This window comes from Tupaia chinensis, unplaced genomic scaffold (assembly GCF_000334495.1).
Source record: "Tupaia chinensis unplaced genomic scaffold, TupChi_1.0 Scaffold000110_1, whole genome shotgun sequence".
In the NCBI taxonomy this organism is placed as follows: Eukaryota; Metazoa; Chordata; class Mammalia; order Scandentia; family Tupaiidae; genus Tupaia; species Tupaia belangeri.
In genome coordinates this window covers 2,012,317-2,037,633 of record NW_006159574.1, presented here as the reverse complement: position 1 = coordinate 2,037,633, position 25,317 = coordinate 2,012,317, and the positions used below count along the sequence as shown (strand labels likewise).

General features: G+C 44.8%; 1 protein-coding gene across 5 annotated transcripts in view; it reads left to right on the top strand.

Moving 5' to 3' along the window:
- The window catches only part of LMBR1 (limb development membrane protein 1), a 110,094-nt gene that overhangs the window by 14,568 nt on the left and 70,209 nt on the right, over positions 1 to 25,317 (top strand). For 3 of the 5 annotated variants that reach the window (XM_027770056.1, XM_027770055.1, XM_027770057.1), the window contains exon 3: positions 15,227 to 15,330. The exons of the other annotated variants lie outside the window; for them this stretch is intronic. In XM_027770056.1, the coding sequence (XP_027625857.1) occupies positions 15,227 to 15,330 (104 nt within the window). The remainder of the gene's footprint in view (positions 1 to 15,226; positions 15,331 to 25,317) is intronic. 5 annotated transcript variants of the gene reach the window in all.

Here is a 25,317-nt window from a genome sequence, read left to right as displayed (position 1 = left end):
CGCGTTCAGCTTGCTGGTCCGGAGGCCACACGCCCGCCCTGGAGAGGCAGCTGAACGCCAGGCAGAGCCCCCAGTGGGGAGCCCGCCTCCCACCGCCACCTCGCTCGGCGTGGGTCCCGGGGGTGGCGGGGGCCCGCAGCTGGGCCCGGGTGGACCGGTGCAGGGCCCCTCCTGATCATTTCCTTTTCATCGCACAGTTGTGCTATCTGTATTGATTGGTCAGGGAGTCATTTGTACCTTTGTGTCATATGGGTGTCTTTGAGGGCTCAGAAGTGTCCCAAGTGCCTGTACTAGCCCGTGGAGCATCTGTTCCAATACTTTGTACTGACAGTGTTTGATGAACATTCCTGTGACAAAGGATTCTAAGCTATCAACTGTATCATTAGGAATACTCTGATAAAAATTTAGAAATTTACTGACTTAGCCTATAAAATTGTCAATTTGGATATTTTTGGTTGATTCTGACTTTAATGTGTACATCACATACAGGTTAAAGGCTAACTATGTGTTGATACACCTTTGTAGTGTCAATGTATTTAGTTTGTCTCCATTTGGGCAGACACATGTTCGAGCTGTTACATGTTAACCATATTGCCTTGGAGCACCCCTAATCCCAAGGGCCAGGATTTAGTAGCACAAACAAGTCACATTTAATATTTTGTTGCTTACAAATAAATAACATTAGCCTGCAGAGGAGATGTCTCTGCCTACAATGAGAGAATGATGAAATCAACTTGAAAAATGCCGCTTATAAAAATAACTTTCAAACCCCGGAGTAAGACAGACCTGGTGGTGACTTTGTGGTTGCCCAGTTGTGGCCAGTGGCCACATTACTTGTGTCCTGATGCTGTGAGCTGTATTGGCCACTTGCTCCGTGTGGGCCCTGACATGCTGACAAATAAAACAATTTAGCAAGAACATAGGGAACTCGCGAGTTCTGCAGATCGGAGCAGTGACCAGCTTAGCAGGAACGTAGGGAACTCGCGAGTTCTGCAGATCGGAGCAGTGACCAGCTTAGCAGGAACGTAGGGAACTCGCGAGTTCTGCAGATCGGAGCAGTGACCAGCTTAGCAGGAACGTAGGGAACTCGCGAGTTCTGCAGATCGGAGCAGTGACCAGCTTAGCAGGAACGTAGGGAACTCGCGGGTTCCGCAGATCGGAGCAGTGACCAGCTTAGCAGGAACGTAGGGAACTCGCGGGGTCCGCAGATCGGAGCAGTGAGCAGCTTAGCAGGAACGTAGGGAACTCGCGGGGTCCGCAGATCGGAGCAGTGAGCAGCAGCTCTGGGGTTCTCCCTTGGAGGTGATGAGGGCCTTGTGGGACTGGAGGAGGGGTGGCCGCAGTAAACACTGAGCCACTCACTTTCAAACGGCTCGCTTTATTTAACGTGAGCTCACGATGAAAAGCCAAGTAGTGAAAACATTTTGGAATATAGAATTATGGAGTTAGGTTGTAGCCTTAAATAAAGTTAGGAAATAATTCTTCAGTTTTTAAGGTATTTTGCCTCGAAAGCCCAACTTTTGCTAAGCAGTCCACTCACTTATTACCAGCATGGAGAGAGTATTCGTAGCCGGGCTGCCTGGTCTGAGATCAGGCTATGGGAGAGGCCACGGCGGGCCTAACTGAGCTTGGCCAGCACTGTGTGCCTTATCTCAGTTTGTCAGAGGCTCTTTTGAACATCATAAAGGAGCAAAGAGAGGTACATTTTAAAGTTCCACAGAAGATAAAAAAGCAAAAAAACCCAAATTTTCGATTATAAGCAGTCAAAATTTAAAAGACATTTATAGATACGTATGAGTTGGTATTAGAAGTAAGTCCTTAATAAATTTTAATTCATTAGTTTAATGTTACTAAAGGTTTACTGGAGTCAGTAGTTCATTTATTATAATATGCATCAAGATGATCACTGTATATTGAGTTATTGTTTACAGTAATTAAAAAATCAAGTATTTGGAGTAGTTTAATACATTTTAGTAGATCCAAAGACTAGACTGCTTTTTTTGGCCTTTATAGATAAAGATGTTAATGTTTTTGTTGATAATGTAATATGTTTAAAAAAAAAAAAAGCATGGGGCCAGCAGTTAGTGTAATGGCTATGTCGCTGGACTCCCATGTGGTTGACTGTGGTTTGAATCTGGACCCAGTGGCTTAAACTGGGTGCATGTACGTGCGTGCCCAAGATCCCGAGAGGAGAATGGAGGAGAAGGGATTGCAGCATGTGCGTGCGTGCCCGAGATCCCTAGAGGAGAATGGAGGAGCGCGTGTGTGTGTATGTGCCCAAGATTCCGAGAGGACAATGGGGGAGAAGGGATTGCGGCGTGGCCATTCCCTTGGGGGGGTGATTTCTCACTTTCTCTCTCTCTGTCTCTCTCTGTCTTTCTGGTGAACGCATGAATGAGCCCTATAGCAAAAACCTCTCCAAAAAAAAAAAAAAAAGCATTTGCAAATCTGATACCTTTTTGTAAAAAGGAAAAAATAAAAAAAGTGTATGTGAATATGAGTGCATAGAAAAGTGTCTCGAAGGTGAATACAAAGGGTTTGGTAGTGTTTTCCCAGGGTAGTAGAATTAAAGGAAAATTTTCCACTTTGGTGTTTAGATGGTATACTATTTCCATAAAGGACATTTTGTTGCCTTTTTTGGTGTAAGAAAAAAGTTATAGTAAGGGAAAAATTGCTCAAAATGCTCTTTGCTCAAAATGGTCTTTATTTTTTGTTTTTCTTTTAAGTGAGCAGGCACAGGCAGTTCTAGTTCAGAATCCTCACGGTGCTATTCCAAAGCGAACTTGTAGTCTTCCCTGTCGTGTTTATACTTTCTTGGTAGAATTTTAAAACATGATATGTTATGGGGCCAGCAGGTGGTGTAGTGGTTAAGGTACTGGCTGGACTCCCACATGGCCAGCTATGGTTCAAATCTTGGACCCAGTGGCTTGTAACACATGCCAGCACACGCGCATGTGTGCCCAAAATCCTGAGAGGAGGACGAAGGAGAAGGGACTGTGGTGTGGCCATCCCTCCTGGGGCGTGATTTCTCACTCTCTCTCGCTGTCTCCCTGGTGAGCACATGTACCCCAGAGCAGAAATCTCTCTTAAAAAAATTATAGATCATTTTTTGAAAATTGGATTAGATCTTTAATTATATTAAAATATTGGTTTTATTAAGTCTTGTCATTTTGAAAATTATTGAGTGTGTTTGAATTTGTTTAATTTTCTAATTTTGATTCATGAAGTTCTTTGAGGAAAAGAGGTAAGTTTTGTGTTGTATTTTGTATCGATTTTGAAATATTCTGTGACTCCAGCAGATGGAGCTAGAAGGTAATGCGTCCAGCGGCGATTTGGCCATTCAGCCTTGTTAGGTATCCTGGGTTATTAACTGACCTTTAGAATCAAAGGCCTCTGTTGGGTTTGGGCATCAGATGTCTTTGGGCCAGGCTGCCGTTGGTCCTGATGTGGGTGCCCTACATGTAGCATCCCTGAGCTTCTAGGCTTTCTCCTGAACAGAAGCATGCCCTTTTGGCTTTCAGGAGCAGAGAGATTTACCTTTTTATTTTATGAATCAGTATTAAATAATGTATAATAAAATATGTGTATTGACCTAATCTCAACCTAAGAATTATTTATCAAAATTGTAGAATATTGTTAAGGGATTTATGTGTGTGTATGTGATGTATATTTTTAAGATACTGGAAACTTACGTTTTGCAAAGTTGTCAAGAATATAATCACTTTTTGGTGATGGATATTGTATATAACGTCTGTCTATTAGATGTTCTCATAGCAATTTTAACTGTTACATGTTTCAGATTTTAAAATTAGTTAAGCTAATTCTGAACCTACACATTTATTTTTTTCTGGTTAATAAACTTAATTTTTGCATTTGGTTATTTAGGCTGAAAAAAGCTGGTATCACAGTACATGGAAAAAAGCATTTAATTTCATGACAAACTAAATCACTTGGTATTTAGAAGCTTTCTGATAATTCTGAATTGTTTTATTCTTCTATTGCCCAGAGACCTGCTTTATCTGTTAATAACAATTAATTTAGCTTTGATAACTCTCTGAGTGTTAAGTAAGTATATTGGTCAGAGTAGAGATTCTACTTACTGATTGGTGAGCATCTGCCCAATGCAGTTTTATTTTTAAAATTTAATTAAATTAATTTTTTTAAGAGAGATTTTTGCTATAGGGCACGTGCACTTGCTGGAGAAACAGAGCGAGAAATCACCCCCTGGGGGGATGGCCACGCTGCAGGCCCTTCTCTCTCGTTCTCCTCTCGGGGCTTTGGGCATACACATGTGGCTAGCATGAGTGTTAAGCTGCTAGGTCTGGGACTCGAACTGTGGTCGACCGTGTGGAGTCCAGCGACGCAACCATTTGCCATCTGCTGTTCCCTATCTTTTAACTTAATTTGCAGAGAAGAGTTTGAATTTGTAGTTTTTACTGTATGAAGGGACATGTATGTTCAGAAAGGTAAATTCTGGAGGCACGTGTATTTATAGATCAATAAAACAGTCTCCTTTTTGCTACAAATGATTACTTTTTTTCTGATTATCGAAGTATAGTGGACCGTTAGCATTCAAGGCTTCTTGGTCACGGTTGCAGTTACTGGAGAGTCACCTTTGAGGCGCCCTGACACATGCTAATTCATCGTGTTGATGAGGCAAACGTCCCAGTGTGCGCTGAGTGAGACCAGTCAGAAGACAGAGCCATGAACTGAGTGGCTGAGCTTTGTCGAATCACAGTTCAGCTTTGTTGTTTTCTGCCCTTTTTGTGCATTTTGTGGGGGAAGGTATATGATTAGAGGTTTGGAGAATTCTGAGGTTCCTAAAGGGGTTTGAATACATGCTTCACGGGCCAGCTCCATGGCCTGGCAGTTAAGGGAGTTGGATCTGACATGGCCAGCAGTGGGGTTTGACCTGGCTACTTGAAAAACACACTGGGCACATGTGTGTGTCCAAACTCCTGACAGGACGAAGAAATGGGGAAGGGACTGAGGTGTGACCATGCCCCATTGGGGAATGCTTTTTTCCCTCTCTCCGTGTCTCTAGTGAGCACATGCACTTTCTGGTACATTAAATAGATAAATGTATGCTTTGTGATTTTTAAGGGACTTTATATGCTCCTTATATAAAATTTAGGATGTGCAAAAAGTAGGGAGAAAAAGCCTGCAGTTCTGCTGCATCAAGTCTTCCCCTAAGTAGGTATACTCTTTGCAACATATTTTCTTTGCCTACTTCTCTGTCACTGCCGTTTTTATATATTTTAATGTCGTGTATGTCTATAGGTTTTTGTTGTACAGGTTGAGTATCCTTTACCCGAAATGCTTGACTTCAGAAGTATTTCAGATTTTGGAGGTTTTTTTTTGGATTTTGGAATATTTGTGTATACATAATGAAATGCTTAGAGATGGGTCCCAAGTCCAAATATAAAGTTCATTATGTTTCTTATGCTCCTTATGCACATAGCCTAAAGATAATTTTAGACATCATTTTTGTACTGTAGCTTTTTATTTTACTTTTTACGTTTACTGTTTTAGGTTAGCCCTGTTGTCTCGTGGTTAGAGAGCTGGATCAGAATGTGACTCTATTTGGAAATAAGGTCTTTGCAGAGGTAATTAGTTGAGATAAGGCCATATTGGATTAGGGAGGTTCCTAACCAAAGGACTAGCGTAGTTATACAAGATAAATGGGGGATGGCAGTGCAGGTGTGAGATGCACGGCCCTGTGAGGCTGACCCACAGGAGAAGGTTCTGGTTTTATCTGGAGACCTCCCTGAGTGTGCTGCACGGCCCGGCTGGGGCTGGGTAGATCCTAGTGTCGAGACTGTTGGCGGTGCTGTCAGTCTCTTTCACCCATATAAGAGTGAACTTAAGAAAAAGATGAAACATAGTCCTGGACAAAGCAGGGAGGAAGGCCATGCAAAGACAGAGGTCCCAGACTGCAGTAATACTCATGCGAACCCAGGGGTCAGGGGTGCACACTGCCACCAGAAGAGGCCCGGAAGAGGGAGCTGCCTAGAGCTTTCAGAAGGAGCATGGCCCTGGCCCTGCTGGCATCTTGACTTCAGACTTTGGCCTCCACAACAGCGAGGATAAATTCCTGTTGTTAGAAGCCATCCAGTTAGTGAAACTGTTACAGCAGCTCCGGAGAACTAAAATACTCTGTACTATAGCATATCCCAGATCTGGGGGATTAAGGCGTGGGCACCTCGGCACTCTGCCTAGCCTACCTTGAGTCTGCAGTTGAGTACAGAGCAGGAAATAGAACCCATATGAGAAGAAAAATCAGTCAACGCTGATTCGCAGCTGCTCTATGTCGGCATTGGTAGGCCAGCACAGCAAGTCAGGTTTTATAGCTATGTTCCATGTGTCCCAGAAGCTAGAGGAAAGACTAAACATAGTAAGAGACGGACCGAGAAACAGCGTCTTTAAAGTACCGAGACACGAACCCTGCCAGTCTAATCCTCTTTGCAGTGAGAACATTTTTTCCTAAACAAAGGGAAATAGTGTCAAATACATAAAAGGTAAAAGTGTACCATCAGCTGACCCGTACTCCAGAAAACGTTAAGGGATTTGGTGGGGACGGACGGTCAGGTCTCCAAAGCAGAATAGAGAATCCTAGATGGGGCAGTTTTGCAGGGAAATAGAAAAGCTTTTCTGTATTACATAATTGGCTGTTTAGATAAAAATAAAGATGTCTCTTGAGTTGATTACAGTAGAAGGGGCACGTGGACCGTGGCTCAGATGCAGGAGGAAGTCCTCCGTTCAGGTTCTCCGGCTCTGTGTGAGGTGTGATGGTGGACCGTGCCAAATCTGGGCCGTGTCTGGTAAACCTGAGATGCATTCCAGAGAACTCAACCGAGACAGGGTCAAGGAGTAGAGAGAAGAAATAAAACTGAATTTCTATGAAATACTTAGGCATTCTGTAGTAGCATAGAAAAAGAAGAAAGGAGGAAGAAATCTCATGGGGCAAGTAGAGAACACAGAGCAGCCGTGGACCGAACCCAGCCGTAGCCCGAACCCAGCCGTAGCAGTTGCTCTCAGTGCAGTGGTCTGAGGCCTTCCACGAAGTGGCAGAGCTTATGAGACCGAGTGAGAGACCCAAGTAAACGCCGCATGTATGAAACTCGCTTCGCAAGGGCTCTCCAAAAGTGCACAGAGAAAGTAGAACTAAAGCACGAGATTATTTTGGTGCTAAATTTGGAGTCCATGCATAACTTTTACACAATACACATTTCTGTGAACTTTTGAAAGACTTTTATAACATAAAGAAATAAATAGATTAACAGTAATAGGAGAAAAAAGATACCATACTAATTCTAATCAAAAGAAGTTGGAATAGCTATACAATTCTCTGACAAAGGCAAAGGCTATTACCTGGCATAAAGAAGTTCATTTCATAATGATAAAGGGATTTTTTTCATCAAAAGAACTAGTAATGCTAAATATTTGTCTACCTCATAACACAATTAATATAATTACTATACAAGGAGCAAACTGACAAGTGAAAGGATGGTCAAAATCACAGTTAAGCTATCTCCCTTCTTGTAATAACTGATAGAGCATGTGGGAGAAAAGCAGGGTATAGAGACTTCTAATAAAATACTGCCAGCCAGCTTGGTCTAATCTGCGTTTATAGAGTCTTCCAGATACGCTGGGGACATTTACCAAGAAAGATCACATTTGGTGCTTTATATAAAATAAGTCTGAGCGCACGTGGGAGGGTTTACGCTATACAGGGTAGGGTGTCCAGTGACCATGAGATTAAGTGAGCTGACAGGAGACGTATCTGGAAGCATCTAGAAAATCTCTGAGTATTTAGTGACTGGTAATATGCCTCAGAGTAATTAGTCAAAGAATGAACCAAAAGATAAATTTGAAAGTACTTTGTGTTGAATGAAAATAAAATTTGTGGGATGCTTCAGAAGTATTATTTTGATTCTACATTTGAAGTCCATACATGGCTTGAGCTTCAGAAACATCAGGTTTTTGACACTAAATATCTGTGTTAGAATAGAAAAAGATCTCAAATCAATTCCTAGAGATTCCATGTTAAGAAACTAGAAAAAAGGAGACCAAGTGAATTCCAAAGTAACAAGAAGGGAAATTTTAAAATCAGAGGAGAAATCAATGACACAAAATAGAAAATACAGAGAAAACTAATGAGAAGATTAATAGGAGTGGCAAATGATATCAGACTGATCAGCAAAAAAGAAACCAAGTACTAATGTCAGAAGCAGAAAGGTGACACCCTTACAGCTTCTAGAGCTATTGAAAGGGTGATAGCATATTACGAACACCTTTATGCCAATAAATGTAACAGCTGGGAGAAATGGACAGATTTCTTGGAAGGCAAATCTATTGAAACCTCAAACATAGTGTGAGTGTTATACACATCACAAGTAGGACCCTAGGCCAAGAGGATCTCACTGTCAGCTCTACCAGATTTGTAAGGAAGACTTAATACCAGTACCACAGAGACTCCTGCAGAAAATGACAATGAGAGAATACTTAGCTCATTAGAAACCCAAGAGACTATGTAGAATTATCAGCCAGTACCATTCATGAACATAGATGCATAAATTCTAAACAATGTAAGCAAATCAAATAGACTGTAAAAAATATGTCATTAGACTGGAAAAACCAATAATTTATCATATTCACATGCTGAAAGAGAAGTGTCATTACAATGCATGCAGAAAAAGCATATGGTACAATTCAACATTCATTCCTGATAAAATCTCTGAGCAAATTAGGGCTTAAAGGGAATGCCTTCATCCTGATAAAGAGCATCCATGGAAACTTACAGGCATCATCATACTTAATGGTAAAAGATTGAGTGCTTCACTCCTAGGGTCAGTGTAAAGGCAAGACTGTCTGCTCTTACCACTTCTGTCTGACATTGTTGGAGACTTAGCAGAAGTGAAAGACCTCTGGGGTAGCAGTGGTGTGGGAGGTGAGGCGGCTGGACACCACATGGCTCCCTGCGATCTGAGTCTTAGGCCTGGGGCTTGAAAAATATGCGGTGCGTGTGGGTGTGCCCCAAATCTCCAGGGCAGAGAGGAAGAGTAGGGATTGTGACATGGCCATCACCCTTGTGCGGTGTTTTCTCATTTTCCTTCTCTGTCTTTGGAGAGCATGCATACCCTGTAGCATTTTTTTTTTTTAAAGGACATTCATATTGGAAAGGAAAAAGTGAAAGTGTTGATAGATGATATGATCATGTAGAAATTCTGATGGAAACTGTTATAAAAACTATTAGATCCGGTAAGTGAATTCTGCAAAGTTCCAGAATACATCAATATACAAAATGCAATTGTATTTCTATATAGTGGCAATTAGTAGTTGGAGATCGAATTTAAAAACTAATATCGTGGTTCCCCTGATTGCAGTTTAGTTACCTGCAGTCACCCATGATCTGCAAATAGCTGAGTACAGTTGAAGTCAGTTTTTTTTTTGGTTTACATTTTTAGGTTTTTGCCATAGCGCATGTACATGCAATGGAGAGAGACATAGAGAGAGGGACTCTGAGAAATCACCCCCTGGGAAGATGGCCATGCTACTATTCCTTCTCTTTCATTCTCCTCCTGGGATTTTGGGTTTATGTGCGTGCACGTGCGCGCGCGCACACACACACACACACACACACACACACACACACACGGCACACATCTAGTGTGAATTTTAGGATGCCGGATCAGGGACCCCATAATTAACTTTGAGAGGACAGAAGCCGGATCAGGGACTGGAACTGGAGTTGGCCATATAGGAGTCCAGCATCTTAACCACCATGCCACCTGCTGGCCCCATAATTTTCTTTATAAGAGGATAGAGAGATGTGTCACACCATGGCCTTCCCCCCAGCCTTTCCAGCCAGCTGGGGCCGTGGACACACCTGTGCCTGGCATGCACAGGTTGGTCTGGGAAGTGAACCTTGCTCTTCCAGAGCATAAAGCATTGCAGAGTGCTGCTCTCCACTGCGTCACGGCTGGGTGCCATCTTATGTCACAACTTCATGTTATGTTGGTTATGGCTCAGTAAGGCTGTTTACAAATAACGTTTGTGTGTGCATTGTGGTTTTCTTTGTTTTGCACTGGTAGTTAGAATCCCTTCTAAGATTACTCCTTTAGTGTGGTTGGTGAGTGTTTGGTGAGAGGGTGTTTCCTTGGTAACATTTAGCTGTATAGGATATAATACTGCTCATTTGTGCAACTTGTACTGGTCCCTCAGTATTGAGAGAGGGTTAGGGAAACTTGAGCAGGAGAGACGTGATACGTGCTTTATGGGCTTGAGTCAAGAGATGGGTAGTCAGACAGACTCAGGCATTTTTAGGAAATTTAGCAAACAGTGGAGTTCATTTTGCCTGAAAATACTGCAGCGTATTAGGAAGAGAGGCTTAGTCATTTTGTGGTTCTAAGACAAGGGCATGTTTCTGAACTTGAAGACCAGCTATAAAATAGAGGGCCTATTTTGTCATAAAGGGTCATGGTAGTACCCTTAAAATATCCAGGTCAGTGCCTGCTAGCTATGTTAGGTGCTTAGTAAATAGTAGGTAATTTTTTTTATATTGGGTCATCCAGTAATTACTTGACAACCCAGTAATTTCCTGAAAGGGTTGTGAGATATTTAATTGCACTAAAACTAACTTGTGTAAACTGAGTATAATCCTTGACACTCTGATCTATCTTTTGAAACCCAAATGATTTTAAACCAGCAGTTTTCCATTTTCTGCCATTCCTAAACAGATGAACACATTAACAATCATGATTTTCCAGCCTGCTAAAGCATAGCATCTACTCCTTAGCAATCACACACTAACCACTGGCACGGCACACATACCCAGAGTTACTGGGAACAGCACAGAAGAGACCAGACCGTGGAGCAGTCCCGACAGAGGGCAGAGTCCGCACTGAGGTTCGTGGGCTGGACCTGGACGGCACAGCGGGGTCCAGGCCCACCAATTCTTGTGTCGGGTACAAGTTTTTCTTTTTTAAATTAAATTAAATTAAATTAAATTTATTTTTTTGAGAGGTTTTTGCTATAATGGTGCGTGCGCTCACCAGACAGAGAGACACAGAGAGACAGAAAGCGAGAAATCACCCCCCCAGGGGGGATGGCCACGCCACAATCCCTTCTCCTCCATTCTCTTCTCGGGATCTTGGGCACGCACGCACACATGCCCAGTGTGAGTTTAAGCCACCTGGTCTAGGACTCGAACTGCGGTCGACTACATGGGAGTCCAGCGACATAGCCATTACGCCAACTGCTGGTCCTAACAAGTTTTAAAAAAATACATGCAAGGGGGAGAAGGGAGAAGTTTTTGCTGGATGTGTGCAAATTGCTAGTAACAAAACAGTTTGACACACTTGGAGGTGTGAGGGAGGTGGAAGCGACAACTAGAAGGTGAGCACACGTGCTGAGCAAGGGCAGCAGTTGGGTGTGGGAGCTCACGGCGCTGTGTCCCCGTGGCCTCTAGAGATGTAGCGTGGTAAAAGAAGGGTTGGGGTCAGCACACGGCGCTGTGGCTAAGGGGCTGGACTTCCACATGGCTGACCACGGTTCAAATCTGGATTTGGTAGCTTGAAAAAAATCACACCTGGCACATATGCGTGTGTGCCCAGAATCCCAAGAGGAGAATGGGTGAGATGGGATTGTGGTGTGATCATTCCCCCCGGGAGTGATTTCTCACTTTCCCTCTCTCTGGGTGTTTCTGGCTTGCGCATATGCCCTATGGCAAAACCTCAAAAAAACAAAAACAAAAAACAAAAAAAAGCAAAAGTCGTTAAATGCTTATTTTGAGACAGGCACTGTGCCCGATGTACATGCATTATGTCATTGAATGGTTGCAGTTGTAGACGCGTCATCAGCCTTGTGTTCTGCAGCAGGTGGGACCTAGCAGGACTATCATGTGGACGTGCAGCTAGGACGCCTCCCTGGTTCTGTCTCCGATGCACGTGCATGTGTCTAGCTTTAATCCTACACGCGTTCCTGGAGATTGAGCACAATAAAGTGATTGGCACTGGGACCAGCAGATGGCGTAATGATTACGCTGCTGGACTCCCATGTAGTCAATCGTGGTTTGAGTCCCAGACCTGGCGACTTAACACTTTTTGTCTCACTTTTTGTACATGCACCCTATAGCAAAAATCTCTCTAGAAAAAATAAATAATCGATGCTGTTCTACTATGATAATTCCTTTGGATAAAAGTGAAAGGGTTAAAGCTTAAAACTTTTTTTTAACTTTGCTTTTTCTTTTAAAGAATAGAAAATGTGGGACCAGCAGTTAGCGTAATGGCTATGTCTCTGGACTCCCACGTATTCGACCGCGGTTCACATCCCGAACCTGGTGGCTTAAAACTCACGCGGGGCGTGTGTGTATGCGTGCCCAAGATCCCGAGAGCAGAATGGAAGAGAAGGGATTGTGGCGTGGCCATCCCCCGTGGGGGGTGATTTATCAGTTTCTGTCTCTATGTCTGTCTCTATGTCTCTTTCTGTCTGTCTGGCGAGTGCACGCCCTATAGCAAAAACCTCTCCAAAAAAAAAAAAAAGACTAGAAAATGTGAAACTATTTTAGAACAATTTTCACTTCAAAAAGTTTAGAGTTCTTCACCAGAAGATATTAAGACATTATTTCCTAAACAATTTGTAAAACATTTTATTCCCCAAAACATAAATGTCTATTAATAAATTGAATTTGTATAGATTTTAAAATAAGAAACTGTAAATTGCTATTATGAATTATGTATCTATTGGAGGAAGTACATCTCTCTAGGTAACCTGTACAAGTGCTGCATTAAGGGGTCAGCAGGTGGCATGGTGGTTGGGGCACTGGACTCCCACATGGCTGACAGCAGCTTGAGTCCCAGACCTGGCAGCTTGTTTTCTCACTCTTCCCCCCTCTCTCTCTTTCTCTCTGGTCAACTTTTAAAAATAAATAAATCTTTATTTTTTTTAAGTGCTAAATTAATTTTTTAAATTGGCCAGAGGGCACATGCATTGCAGAGAGAGCGAGCCCCCTTTAAGGGAATGGTCGTGCCGTGATCCCTTCTCTGTCTTTCCCTCCTTTCAGGATGTGGGCTCACACACACATGCTTCAGGTCCAGGCCTCTCACCGAGCCATTGGTCATGTGGGATCCAGCTGCCTGGGATCCAACCACCAGGTCGCAGGCTGGCCCAGATGAGCTCTGTTTGTTTGTTTGTGCTCCAGGCTGTTCCAGAGAGGATCAGGCCAGTTAGGACACACACGTGTCGGGGTGTAACCTTTGTTGCTGGGAACTTGCTGCTCACTGGGCTCTCTGAGGACCCCTGCGTGGTGGGTCCTGTCTGCACTGGAGGTGGCTTGAGGGCAGAGGCCCTGTGTTCTCTGTATCTCCAGTGTTTTGAACACTGCCCATAAATGAAGATGTTTCAAGAACATCATCACCTGGGAACCAGCAGTTAGTGTAATGGCTATGTCGCTGGACTCCCACGTAGTCGACCACGGTTCGCGTCCCGGACCTGGTGGCTTAGAACTCACGCCGGGGCCCGTGTGCGTGTGTGCCGAAGATCCCGAGAGCAGAATGGAGGAGAAGGGATTGCTGTGTGACCATACCCCCGGGGGGTGATTTCTCGCTTTCTGTCTCTCTGTCTGTCTGTATGGTGAGTGCACGTGCCCTATAGCGAAAATCTCTCCAAAGAAAAAAAAAGAACATCATCACCTATTCTGTTTTTTTTTTTTTTTTTTTTGAGAGGTTTTTGCTATAGGGGCATACACTTGCAGAGAGACAGAGAGGCAGAAAGTAATAAGTCACTCTCCGGGGGGATGGCCACGTTGCAATCCCTTCTCCCCCATTCTCCTCTCGGGATCTTGGGCACTCACACACATGCGCCTGGTGTGAGTTTTAAGTCACCAGGTCTGGGACTCGAACTGCAGTCGACTACATGAGAGTCCAGCGACATAGCCATTACTCTAACTGCTGGTCCCATGTCATTGCCCATTCTCAAAAAACATTGTACTATAATTGCACATGCTATATTGAGTTTATACTTAGCATAATTTTTGTCTTTGACTCTTGATTTTGTAATCTTTGTAAAGATTATAGCCATCATTTTGAAACTCGGTTTTATTTATTTATTTTTAGTTTTTCCCATAGAGCATGTGCATAAAACACACACAGGGAGCGAGAGAGAGGGAGTGAGAGATCACCCCGCTCGGGGATGGCCACATTGCAGCCCCTGCTTCTTTTGGGATCTTGGGCACATGTGTGCATGCACCTGGTGTGATTCTTAACCTGTTGGTTTTGGGACTTGAACCACACAGCCAGCCATGTAGGATACAGCGCCTTAACCTTCATTGACCTGCTGGCCCAAAATTCAGTTTTAAATGTCAGTGTTTTGTTTATAAAACGTAGGAGATGCTGAGCTAGGTACTTTCCAAATCACATACTAAAGGTCTCTGTCTTTTAGAATCTTATCTGTTTAGTTGCCATTTCTTTCGGTTTTCCCAAAGAGTGTAGAACGTACCAAAAGGAGAAAAGGCCATGTGTACTTATCTAACTTCCTTTTGTCCAGCTGGAACTTTTTACCGAAACCTCTGTGATGTAGTGAGTTTTAAAGTCCCAGGAATGAGAGTTGGTCCTGCGGCTTGCAGGCTCTGTGGGCTTGGCAGGTCCCACTGCAGCTGCAGCCTGTGCCGCTCACCCTGGGCAGCCCTGTTCCCTGCCTTGCGGGACTGCGGGGATGAGAGAATGAGTTCATGTAATATTCGTAAATCACTCAGAATAGTGCTTGCACATAAGGGCTCAATAAGTGCTAATTATTATTTTCAGGGTTTTTATGAGGCTTAAATTAAATGGGATTATGCATGTAAAATGCTCAGCAGAGTATCTGGAGTTTATTAAGTGTTCAATAAGTGCTAGTGGCTCTAACTTCAATACCCCGGTGCCTATTTGTCTGAAGAGGCTGTGTCTTTGGATCTCTGCACATGTCACTCTTTAAGGCATTTACTTTAGGGCAGGAGGAGACATCATTAACTTTTATATCGCTCTTTCCCAATAGGTACAAGTTACAAAGGTATAAAAATTTTAAACAAGCATGGAATTGTTTTCTGATTTCTACGTGTAAGTCATTAGATATTTCAAGTTCATGTTTACTGTTACTCACAGAAGGCCTTGACTTGGTGAATATCACAAGTTAGCGACGTCGAGAAGGCTCTTGCATCTAACGTGCTTTTCCTTTGTCCTCCTCCTCACAGGTCTGTGGAATCTCGCTTCTCTCTTCTCCAACCTTTGTTTATTTGTGTTGATGCCCTTTGCCTTTTTCTTTCTGGAATCAGAAGGTTTTGCTGGCCTGAAAAAGGTGAGCAAATCAAGTTTTGGAGTTACATTTGTTAAGAAATAAAGTTCATTTATGTTGGACTAGAAACAGTAGGCTTACACAACCATTTGAGTGGAAGAGAAAAAGTGAAGTCGATGAATCATAGCAAGGCCAGCACCATGTCATGGATAGCAGTCAGAGGACACTGCTTGTCGGGTCACTGCCTGTCCATGGGGCAGTCACCTGACCGCTGCCAGCTGAGTCGGTGGCTCAGGAGCAGCCAACAGAGGCGTGGGCACACCCCTCAGGACTCGCCAAGATGGAGAGGGTGCCTTTCCCAGAGCAGGGCACCTTGGGGTTCCTGTTGGCGGCGCACACAGTTCTCTGCCGTCAGGTGTTGGGCTATACTGCAAAGATTTAAGTAGTTAATCGATTCTGAGAGACTTTTTAAACCAGAAAGAGTAAACTCAGTGTTAATGGTGAGGCCACCATGCCTTTTCGTTTTTAGTTTTATCCACGTGGTGGTACATGGGGTGAAATGTGTCTGTATTTCTACTGAATAGCTAACAAAATACCGTTGGCGTGGGAAGTTGTACGCATACCGGTTTTGTGTGAATTGTTACATATAACCTTGTATCGACTATCGTGAATGAAATGACTTGTCTCACAGTTCGGATTTGCAACCACTCGTGCTGTGAACGTAAGCCAGCGGGGTTGCTGGAAGGGTCGTGACACACCTTTCTGTACAGAAATGCAGCGTGGCTTTCTGAGGGTCTGCGTCCAGCCCAGCGTAGACTGCAGGGTGCGGGCGCTGGGTCACGGAGGGCTGGGGGGTGCGGTATCCGTGGACTCGTCTTTCTGCTCCTGGCAGTCGTCCCGCAGGCTCAGAACCTGCAGCCGAGAGCCAGTGGCCGACCTTGTCAGCAGTCTGCTGAGACCGAGTGGACGGCTGGCAGTCAGACTCGACACTGAGGAAACTGCTGTTTATTGTTGGGGTGTTTTTCTTAATCGTGCTACATTCCTAAAATCGATAGTTAGAATGAAGTCATCCGTGTAATATGAAAGAATTGTATAGTCTGATTAAAAAGCTATTTGACTTTATAATTTCTCGGAAGGCATTAAGAGAAGTATAAATCTGAAGAGATCTGTTTACATCCTTCTTCTGTGAGGTCTGAAGATGCTAAATGGTACCCCGTTGTCGGGGCCGTGTGCAAGGTAGTCAATTAGAACCCACAGCCCAGGCCCAGAGCTGCCCTTGATCTTCCCAAAGTGCTAGTGTTCTTCACGTGGCAGCACACGGGATGGAGATGACAAGAGGACCGTGGAACGTGGCAGGAGGAAAGAGCCAGGGAGCTCTGAGCAAAGGCTGTAGTAGTGTGGGGGAAAGGATGACGCCCTGGGTGCCAGCGGACACAGGTTACTAGCAGAGTAGAAGGTAACAGATTCAGGGTTAAAGAGGGGCTGAAAAGAATGAACAGGAAGAAGAGAGGAAGTCAGTGGAGAACCTCGAGAAGGCAATTTTGATGGAATTTTGGAGCCAGCGGTTTTGATGGCTATCCATGCAACAGGGTTTAATTGAGCTCTTGCTAAGAAATAGTGATTGTGCTGTTAGAGGAGCTCGTGGGGCACAGACAGATGGAGCTTCGCCTTCCGAGGGCGAGCAGGAGCACTTAGAGATGCTAGCAAATGAGAGGCAGCTTACGCCGTGCCGCGAGCACCGAGGAGAGCCCATCTCCAGCTGCCAGGGACTGGGCAGGTGCCAGCAGAGGCGTTGTCCTGCCTGGATCTGTGTCTCACAGGATGGGCGGGTTTGGGATGTGGCCCTCCAGGCTTGGCAAGTGTCTGGACGGAACACTGAACCTTGACTGAGGCTCCTGCCGAGTGAGGGTCGGAGGGCGGGGCCCCGCGGCCCGCTCTGTTCAAGAGAACACGCCGACGAACCCGTCGCTGATTTGCCATCTCGCTGCCTGCTCTAAGTGCGCGTCGCTCATCCCTCTCCCTGACACTGGCCCTCGCGGAGTATTACCGAACTCAGACAGCTGGTTACGCTGGTGTAAGGTTTGTTTTCACATTGGATTTTACAGACATCTGCCTAACTCGTACTTTTTATACAAAGCTAGTTATAAGTAAATAGACCATTGTTTTGAAACCAATGTGCAGTGCGGCCCACCCCACTCCAGATTGCTCTCCTCCAGTCCTGTGATTGAGCCGGTCAGGAAGGAGGCTTGGCGGAGGCCGTGGAAGCAGAACGGGCAGTGCTGTAGCACTGACGAGAACTGACAGAGGCCCAGGGCCTGTCGCCTTTCTCCCGTTCCCGCGTAGACTGAGGTCAGCAGGGAGCTGAGGAGTGGCCGGCGCAGGGCCTGGAGAGAGCTCACAGCCACAGCCAGGCGGCAGCGCTTCCCTCTTCACCTCTATTTTTTCTGCACATGATCAGAAGAATATTCTTTCCTAGGTGCATTATTTTCTAGGATAAGCTCTTGTCACAGTTGTTCTGTCAAAGCCTCCCAGTTGTGACCACAAGTGCGTACCACCATGCCTGGCTTCTTCTTTCTTCTTCTTCTTGGGGAGGTTGGGGGTGGGAGTAGGGTTTTGCTCTGCTGCCCAGGCCAGCCTTGAATTCACCATCTTCCTGCCTCAGCTTTCCCAGAGTGCTGGGGTTGCAGGGCACACTGCCAGGCCCGGCCTTTGGGTCGGACGGAGATGCCAGGCCGGAGCCTGACATCTGTCAAGTATGTGCCGGGCCGGGCACTGCACGTGAGCTGGACCAGTCGCTTACATTCACACCCCTCAAGGTCACCGAGGGCCGTCCACCTGATGGAAATCGGAGAGGCTGACTTGGCGCGCTACAGAGGACACAGTGAGCGGGGAAGGAGAGCGGTGTGGCTGTCGGTCAGACTGCTGGTGCGGGCCACTCTACCTGGGCCTCAGCTTCATTTCTGCCAGCCGGCACAGCAATGGTGATGACGTTTCTGAGACGTGGTTTTTCGTGTAAAGCACGTGGCCTAGGACTTCTCTCGCACACGTTGGCTGTTACCAAGCTCTCGTCCTCAGCGTGGTCTGTAGTGTGTCTTCTCATAAACGCTCTAGAAAACATCAGTATTTTATGGAATTCAGAATGCAGCTTAATACAGAACAGTCCGCTCTTAATTATGTGTTATCATCTCAGGCAGTTTTAAAATTTCATGTTATTTTTCCTCTTTTGAAATGGCATGAACGGAACCAGGTTTAGCATGAAAGGAGCATACTTTGAAACAAATCTGCCAGAAGACAGGGTATATTCCATCTTTTTTATTTTGGTACAGAGATTTTTGCTATTGGATGTGTGTGCTCACCAGAGACAGAAAGAGACAGAAAAAAATGAGAAATCACCCCCCAGAGAAGATGGCCAGACTGCAGGCCCCTCTATTCTTCTCTCGGGATTTTGAGCATGCACGCACACATGCCCAGTGTGAGTTTTAAGACACTAGGTCTGGGACTTGAACCACAGTCAAAACTGCATGGGAGTCCAGCGACGTAACCGTTACTCCATCTGCTGGTCCGGAAAGGGTGCTTTCTAGTTCCTAGTAGAAATGTTTAGAAAGCTCTAACATCAAGCTCATCAAGGCATGATAGTTAAAAATGTCCGTGTTTTCAGTTTTAAATTCAGTGGCGTGAAATCCGTCAGGGTCCGTAGCTTCGTGTAGTTACGTGGGTGTGTGATGTGTGTGCTCGGGCCTGCCACTGCCATGTCTTGTGATGGCGCGCTAGCTAGTATTCCCGGTAGGTTCTGAATAGTGCTCTCAGAGACACACAGTGTTTCACACAGCTCTGGGGGTGGGGCAGAGCGGCACCCTCGCTGCTTTGTCCAAGTCAGTGCTGTCATTGTCGCAGTCATTGCACTGTTTTACCGAGCTGGCGAACAAGTATGTGTGTGTCTGCCTCTTCCTTTAAAGCTGCTTGCTCGTTGGTTTTCATCAGACACATTAGTTCCGAGGCGATAGCGAAGAGGGCTCGGGGACATCTTAATTGGTAGATTCCGTGCGGCAATGCGAACAGTGGCAAACTCGTAATACAGCCAAGTTAAATTTCCTTTTTTCCTCCCGCGGCCATCCCCCCAGGGGTTTTCCTGTGCGAAGTCTGGCATGTTCCCTTGGTAGCAGGCACATGGCCCCTGCACTCCCGGGATTCCCCAGGCAGGCGGTTTAAACGGCCCTTGCAGTGTCATGCTAGATGCGGAAATTGGCCACTGGCCATTGCGGATGCAGAGCCTGAACTGAAAATCCAATGAAGCAGAATTCTCTGCGTGCTTTTTAATTAAGCCACTGTGTCAGTTCAACAGGACATTGCAGGCCTGGAGGCTTGGCTCAGTCCCGTTGAGGGCCTCAAGTAGCCTTTCTTCTCTCCCCGGCCACCACGCGTGTCTCTCTTTTATTAGGCCGTCTCTTCACTGTTCCCTTTCTTTATAGCTGTCGTATGTAAGAGGATAAGGGAGGAACATTTTAAGGCAGGAAGCCGACTTCCGTCTTGGAACTTGAACTTAGCAGCAGCTAAGTGTCCGTCAGCACAGGTCGGGTGTGGACAGTGTCGAGCAGGACGTGCCCGCGTGTGTTTGACCCTGACCTCATGCCTGCGTCTGATCTTTCAGCTCTGGGGAAAAGGCCGCAGAGGCAAAGGCCTGGGCTTTGCTCCGTATTGTGGTAGAGATGCTTTTCCCAGGTTTTCATCAGGGCCGCCAGCTGTCTGCCAGGGCGTGTGGGTCCCAGGGCTCGGGCGGCATCTCAGGGTAGGCCAGCGGGCTGTCTTCTCCCTCTCCTCTGCCTCAGAAACACCCTGGGTTCTCTGGGTGTGCGTCAGAGGGTGGCTTCTGATTCCATGATGGCCTGTGGAGGTGCAGCCTCTGGCCAGGGCGTGGGCGGGAGGGGTGTGTTCCAGAGTCTGCCCTGACACTGCTTCGCGTTTACATGTTATGGAGAAAACCCCACAGCGCGACGTGGGACAGAGCTCTCGTCATGTGACTGTTACCTAAGCCTGGTGACAGATTCATTTATAAACCCAAGATTTTCTGGGGTGAGTTCACGTTGAACTCCACCTAGCCTCGATGCCTAGCCTCGATGCGAAGTCATGGCATAAGAGTTAGCACAAGCGGCAGCACCGTCCTGACCAATTACCCCGCCTGCCCAGACATCCCCCAGTGTCCAGAACATAGCTCACGGTCTGGGGGATTAAGAGGTTAATTCCTGTAACTTCAAACAAAGTGCTTGATAATAAAAGCAGAAAGTCCACAATTTGAGGTCACTTCCTTTCTTAACTAATTAGACCAGCCAGGTGGGAGCGAGGCGTTCCGTGCCCGGGCTTGGCTCGTCCATAAAGCGGAGCAGCCCGACAGCACAGTAGAGGAGGAGGAACAAAGATGGTTTTAATACGTCTCTATCCTGTGTCACAGTTTGAAATTGTCCTGGTTTATGTCCCTTTTGGCAAACTTACATAAAAGCAACCTTGTACTGTATTTTATGGCCAGATGACTTTCCCCCAGTGGCTAATTTGTGTCAGGCCTGCATGCTAAAGAGACACAGGAGTGCGTAGGAAGTCCACCCTCTGTCTCTGTGAGTTTCATTGCATTCTTTCATTATTTTTGCTCGTTTTTGCCACTGATGATCCATAAATTGCTGGACATGCGTGATTAAGGAAGTGCTGCTTAGCGTTAGTGGCACCTGTGCGTATTTGGCATGGCCCTGGTGCTGAGCGGAAGTCACGGGCAGAGGAAAGCGCCTGCTGGGTCCCTGCTAGGACCTTTAACTTGGGTCATGTTTTGATCTCAGCGGTTATTACAGAAAATGAAGTCATAGCTCACTGACTACTGTTGCGTGCTAATTCGATTTTCCTAACACCGTCCAGAAAAAATTCATAATTTATTAATAGAAATCTGCTGCCTCTCCCCATTTGGGAGCTCTAGTTTTTTAACATAGAAATATTGTGAATTAGAATGATTACTTTCAAAACGTTCTATTCTGACAGTGCTGTTACGCTTGAGAGCCGCCTCTGCTGTAATAGGCATCGTTACAGGAAAACCATGTAAAGGGCTGTTTCGGAATCCTGCCATACAGGAGCTCAGAGAAAGAAGTATGACGTGTCACCTGGAAGAAATACATTTGCTTCATCTAAAAATTATTTGAGTTTTAAAGATTTTTGAATTAAAAATTATTTAGCCAGGACCAGCAGATGGTGTAATGGTTACATTGCTAGACTCTCACATAGTCGACCGCAGTTCAAGTCCTGGACTCAGAGGCTTGAAACTCATACTGGGCCCATGTGCGTGTGTGCCCAAAATCCCAAGAGGAGAGTGGAGGAGAAGGGACTGTGGTGTGGCCATCCCCCTTGGAGGGTGATTTCTCGCTTTCTGTCTCTGTCTCTACAGTGAGTTCATTCACCCTCTAGCAGAAGTCTGTCTTTAAACAAATTATTTAGCCTATGAAGTGACATTAATTTTGACTCTGTCCTTAGTACAGTTGCGTATGGGAGGGAAATAAACCCTAGCTTCAGTTACATTATCACTTATTGTTAAATACCAGTTGTAATTTTTTGTTTGTTTGTTTGTTCTGTTTGGTTTAACCATCACTCAGTTCTCACATGTATTGTGATGGTATTTTATATCCTTTTCTCTTTCTTGTCCATTTGTGAAAAGGTGAAGGCTTTAGGTGTTCAAAGCTAGACTCTCTCTTTATTTGCACAATGAGACAGTGGCAGAAGGCATGAGCTTTGGAGTTGGAGCACCTGCCTGGGCTTGAGTTCTGCCTTCTCCTGACTGACCTTGGGCCCGTCCCTCAGTGTCCATGTATAGAATGTAGACATGAGACCCACCTGTTGGCTTGCTGAGGGGCTCAGCCGTCTCACCCCATAGATTTGCAAGGTACCGAAGACACACTGTAAGTCGTAGTTGATGTTAGGTGCGGAGATGCATCAACTGTGTGAAAGTTGGTAATATCAGAAAAGTTCTTGCAGGACTGTTTTTTATATATAATAGCAAGATAATATAAGAAGTTATATCAGCACTGACTAATTAGCATTAATTCATTCATACAGTTACTTTTTTTTTTTTTGAGAGGTTTTTACTATAGGGCATGTGCCCTTGCCCGAAAGACAGAGAGAGACAGAGAGATGGAAAATGAGAAATCATCCCCCAGGGGAGATGGCCATGCTGCAGTCCCTTCTCCTCCATTCTCCTCTCGGGATCTTGGGCACGCACACCCATGTACCCGGCGTGAGTTTAAGCCACCGGGTCCAGGACTTGAACCATGGTCGACTACATAGGAGTCCAGTAAAATAGCCATTATGCCAACTGCTGGTCCCATCATCCGTCCCAGCATCCCACGGTTACTTTTGTGTTCTCTCTGTCTTACTACGTTGCATAAGCTGACTTTGAGCTCATACTCTTCCTGCCTTGGACTCCAAAGTTGTTGGGAATATAGGTGCACACTATTGTGCATTTACGGTGGGTTGGGCATCAAATGTGGGCCTCTACCTCCTCAGTAGTCTACCCGTGCCCACTACCACAGCTGAGGCTATTCCTTTATTTTTTTAAATAGGATCTATCTTAAAACAATAAGGGTTGTAAAAGGTAGATATTAGATTTAATAGGCGACTAAACTTCAAGCTTTATTTTATATGATGATTAAATTACTAACAATGTCTCATAATGTCTCCTAGCATGGGCCTCTTTGTTAAATGAGGAAAAGCTTTGGTAGGAAGGAAATAAAGTCACTAAGTTCAGATTTTGTTTTTGTTTTTGTTTTTTTTTGGGGGAGAGGTCTTTTTGCTATAGGGCGCGTGCGCTCGCCAGACAGACAGAGAGAGACATAGAGACAGAAAGCGAGAAATCACCCCCCAGGTGGGATGGTCACACTGCAATCCCTTCTCCTCCATTCTCTTCTGGGATCTTGGGCATGCACGCACTCATGCGCCCGGCGTGAGTTTAAGCCACCGGGTCCGGGACGCGAACCGCAGTCGACTACGTGGGAGTCCAGCGACATAGCCATTACGCTAACTGCTGGTTCCCCACTAAGTTCAGATTTTAAAGTAATTATACTTTTAATTAAACTAGCTCCAATACTTCCAATATTCAAGAAATAATTTCATAGAAATGTTTGTTGGCTGGAATGAACTTTATTTGAAAGTAAAATTAGATGTCAGATTTATGCTACCAGAGGGATTCTTAAGTAATTATGAAACCACAGGCTAGCAGGACCTGAGCACTCCAAAAAGGGCTAGAATTTGGATTGTGAAACTTTTACATGTATTTCGCATTTAAGCTCATATTTATTTTGTCGTAAAAGCATTTATTCAGCAAGTTGTGATGCTAATCTCCAAGCCCTATGTGATGCTTGCTCATGCACAGTGGAGTCTTGGCCTTGTTCTACAGCTGTTTCACTCGGGTCATTAGTGTACCAGAAGGGGGCTGTTCACTCGGGTCATCAGAGCACCAGAAGGGGGCTGTTCACTCGGGTCATCAGAGCACCAGAAGGGGGCGTTGTATCGGACAACGGCCGCCGAAGGCACTGAGACTCCTCGTGAGGCCGGCATCAGCTAGCATTCTAGGCTCACATACACTGTCTTTAAGTCTTAGGTCCCTATATGATTGTACTTAAAAATTTATTGCTTTGCATACGTTCTGTTAAAGGAAATTATCATCTAGAAAAACAAGGCCAGAGTGTTTTAAAGTGACTGAATTTTAAAGCGCTGAAATGTCACAACACACACGTCTGTACATCATCTTTGCTGATGGCAAAGGCATATAAACCTGAGAAAACAAGGCAGATTAACAGAAAAAGTTAAATTAAATATATTGAAATGGTGAGTTTCATGGGAAACATTTCTTATTTAATACAGAGAAATAAATTTTAGGTCGTTTTATAATACATATAAAATATTTTCACACTTAGTAGGGCTTACTTAATAGTTAATATTTCCTTTACACATTAATTAATGCATATTAACTTTTATAAGCAGTTAGTTTTTCATACTTTGAATTTTCATTTAAAATTTAAAATTTCAGGTATTTTTAACTTTTATTAAGGACTACTTGATAATTTAATATTTTTTTATATGTTAATGAGTATTAACTTTTCTAAGCAGTTTATTTTTAAAATAGAAGGGCTTAAATTTTTTTCTCATTTTTTGAGATATCAGACTTATCTCTTTTTTTTCTTTTTAGAGGTTTTTGCTATAGGGCGTGTGCGCTCTCCAGACAGAGAGAGCGACAGAAAGCAAGAAATTACCCCCCAGACGGGATGGCCACGCTGCAATCCTTTTTCCTCCAGTCTCCTCTCGGGATCTTGGACACACACGCACATGCGCCCAGTGTGAGTTTTAAGCCACCGGGTCCGGGACGCGAACCGCGGTTGACTATGTGGGAGTCCAGCGACATAGCCATTACGCTAACTGCTGGTCCCAAGATTTACTTGTCTCTTAATGATTGTTATATTCTTTTTAAATACTTAGAATTAAATTATATTTCTTATTTTGTTTTTAAATAGGTTTAATGAAGTACCTTATATTGTGTTAAGAACTTACTATATGAAAGGACTTAAAAGTCCTTGGACTCAGTATTGAGGCGGTACTTCTATTTCTAGCATTACTTTGGTTCAGGCTTCATAACTCCTTACTTGAGTAATTTCAAACACTGTCATTTTTCCTGCTTGTCTCAGCTCATACGAAGTAGTCCTCTACTGCCCACTGAGTATTTTCTTACGATGTTGAGAACAGGAGTGAGAACACCTACAAAGAGTCCGTGTCAGACTTTTGTTTGTGATCTAAACAGATGCAAATCGGCAGTTGCAGCAGGTTGAGGTGGGTCCTGGTGTAACTGCAGTCGGCGTCACACTGAGATCTCATTCTGTGCGTGCGTGTGCGTGTGTGTGCGTGTGTGTGTGAGTGCACAGCTGTAACTGCAGTCGGCGTCACACTGAGATCTCATTCTGTGAGTGCGTGTGCGTGTGCGTGTGTGTGTGTGAGTGTACACAGCTGTAACTGCAGTCGGCGCCACACTGAGAT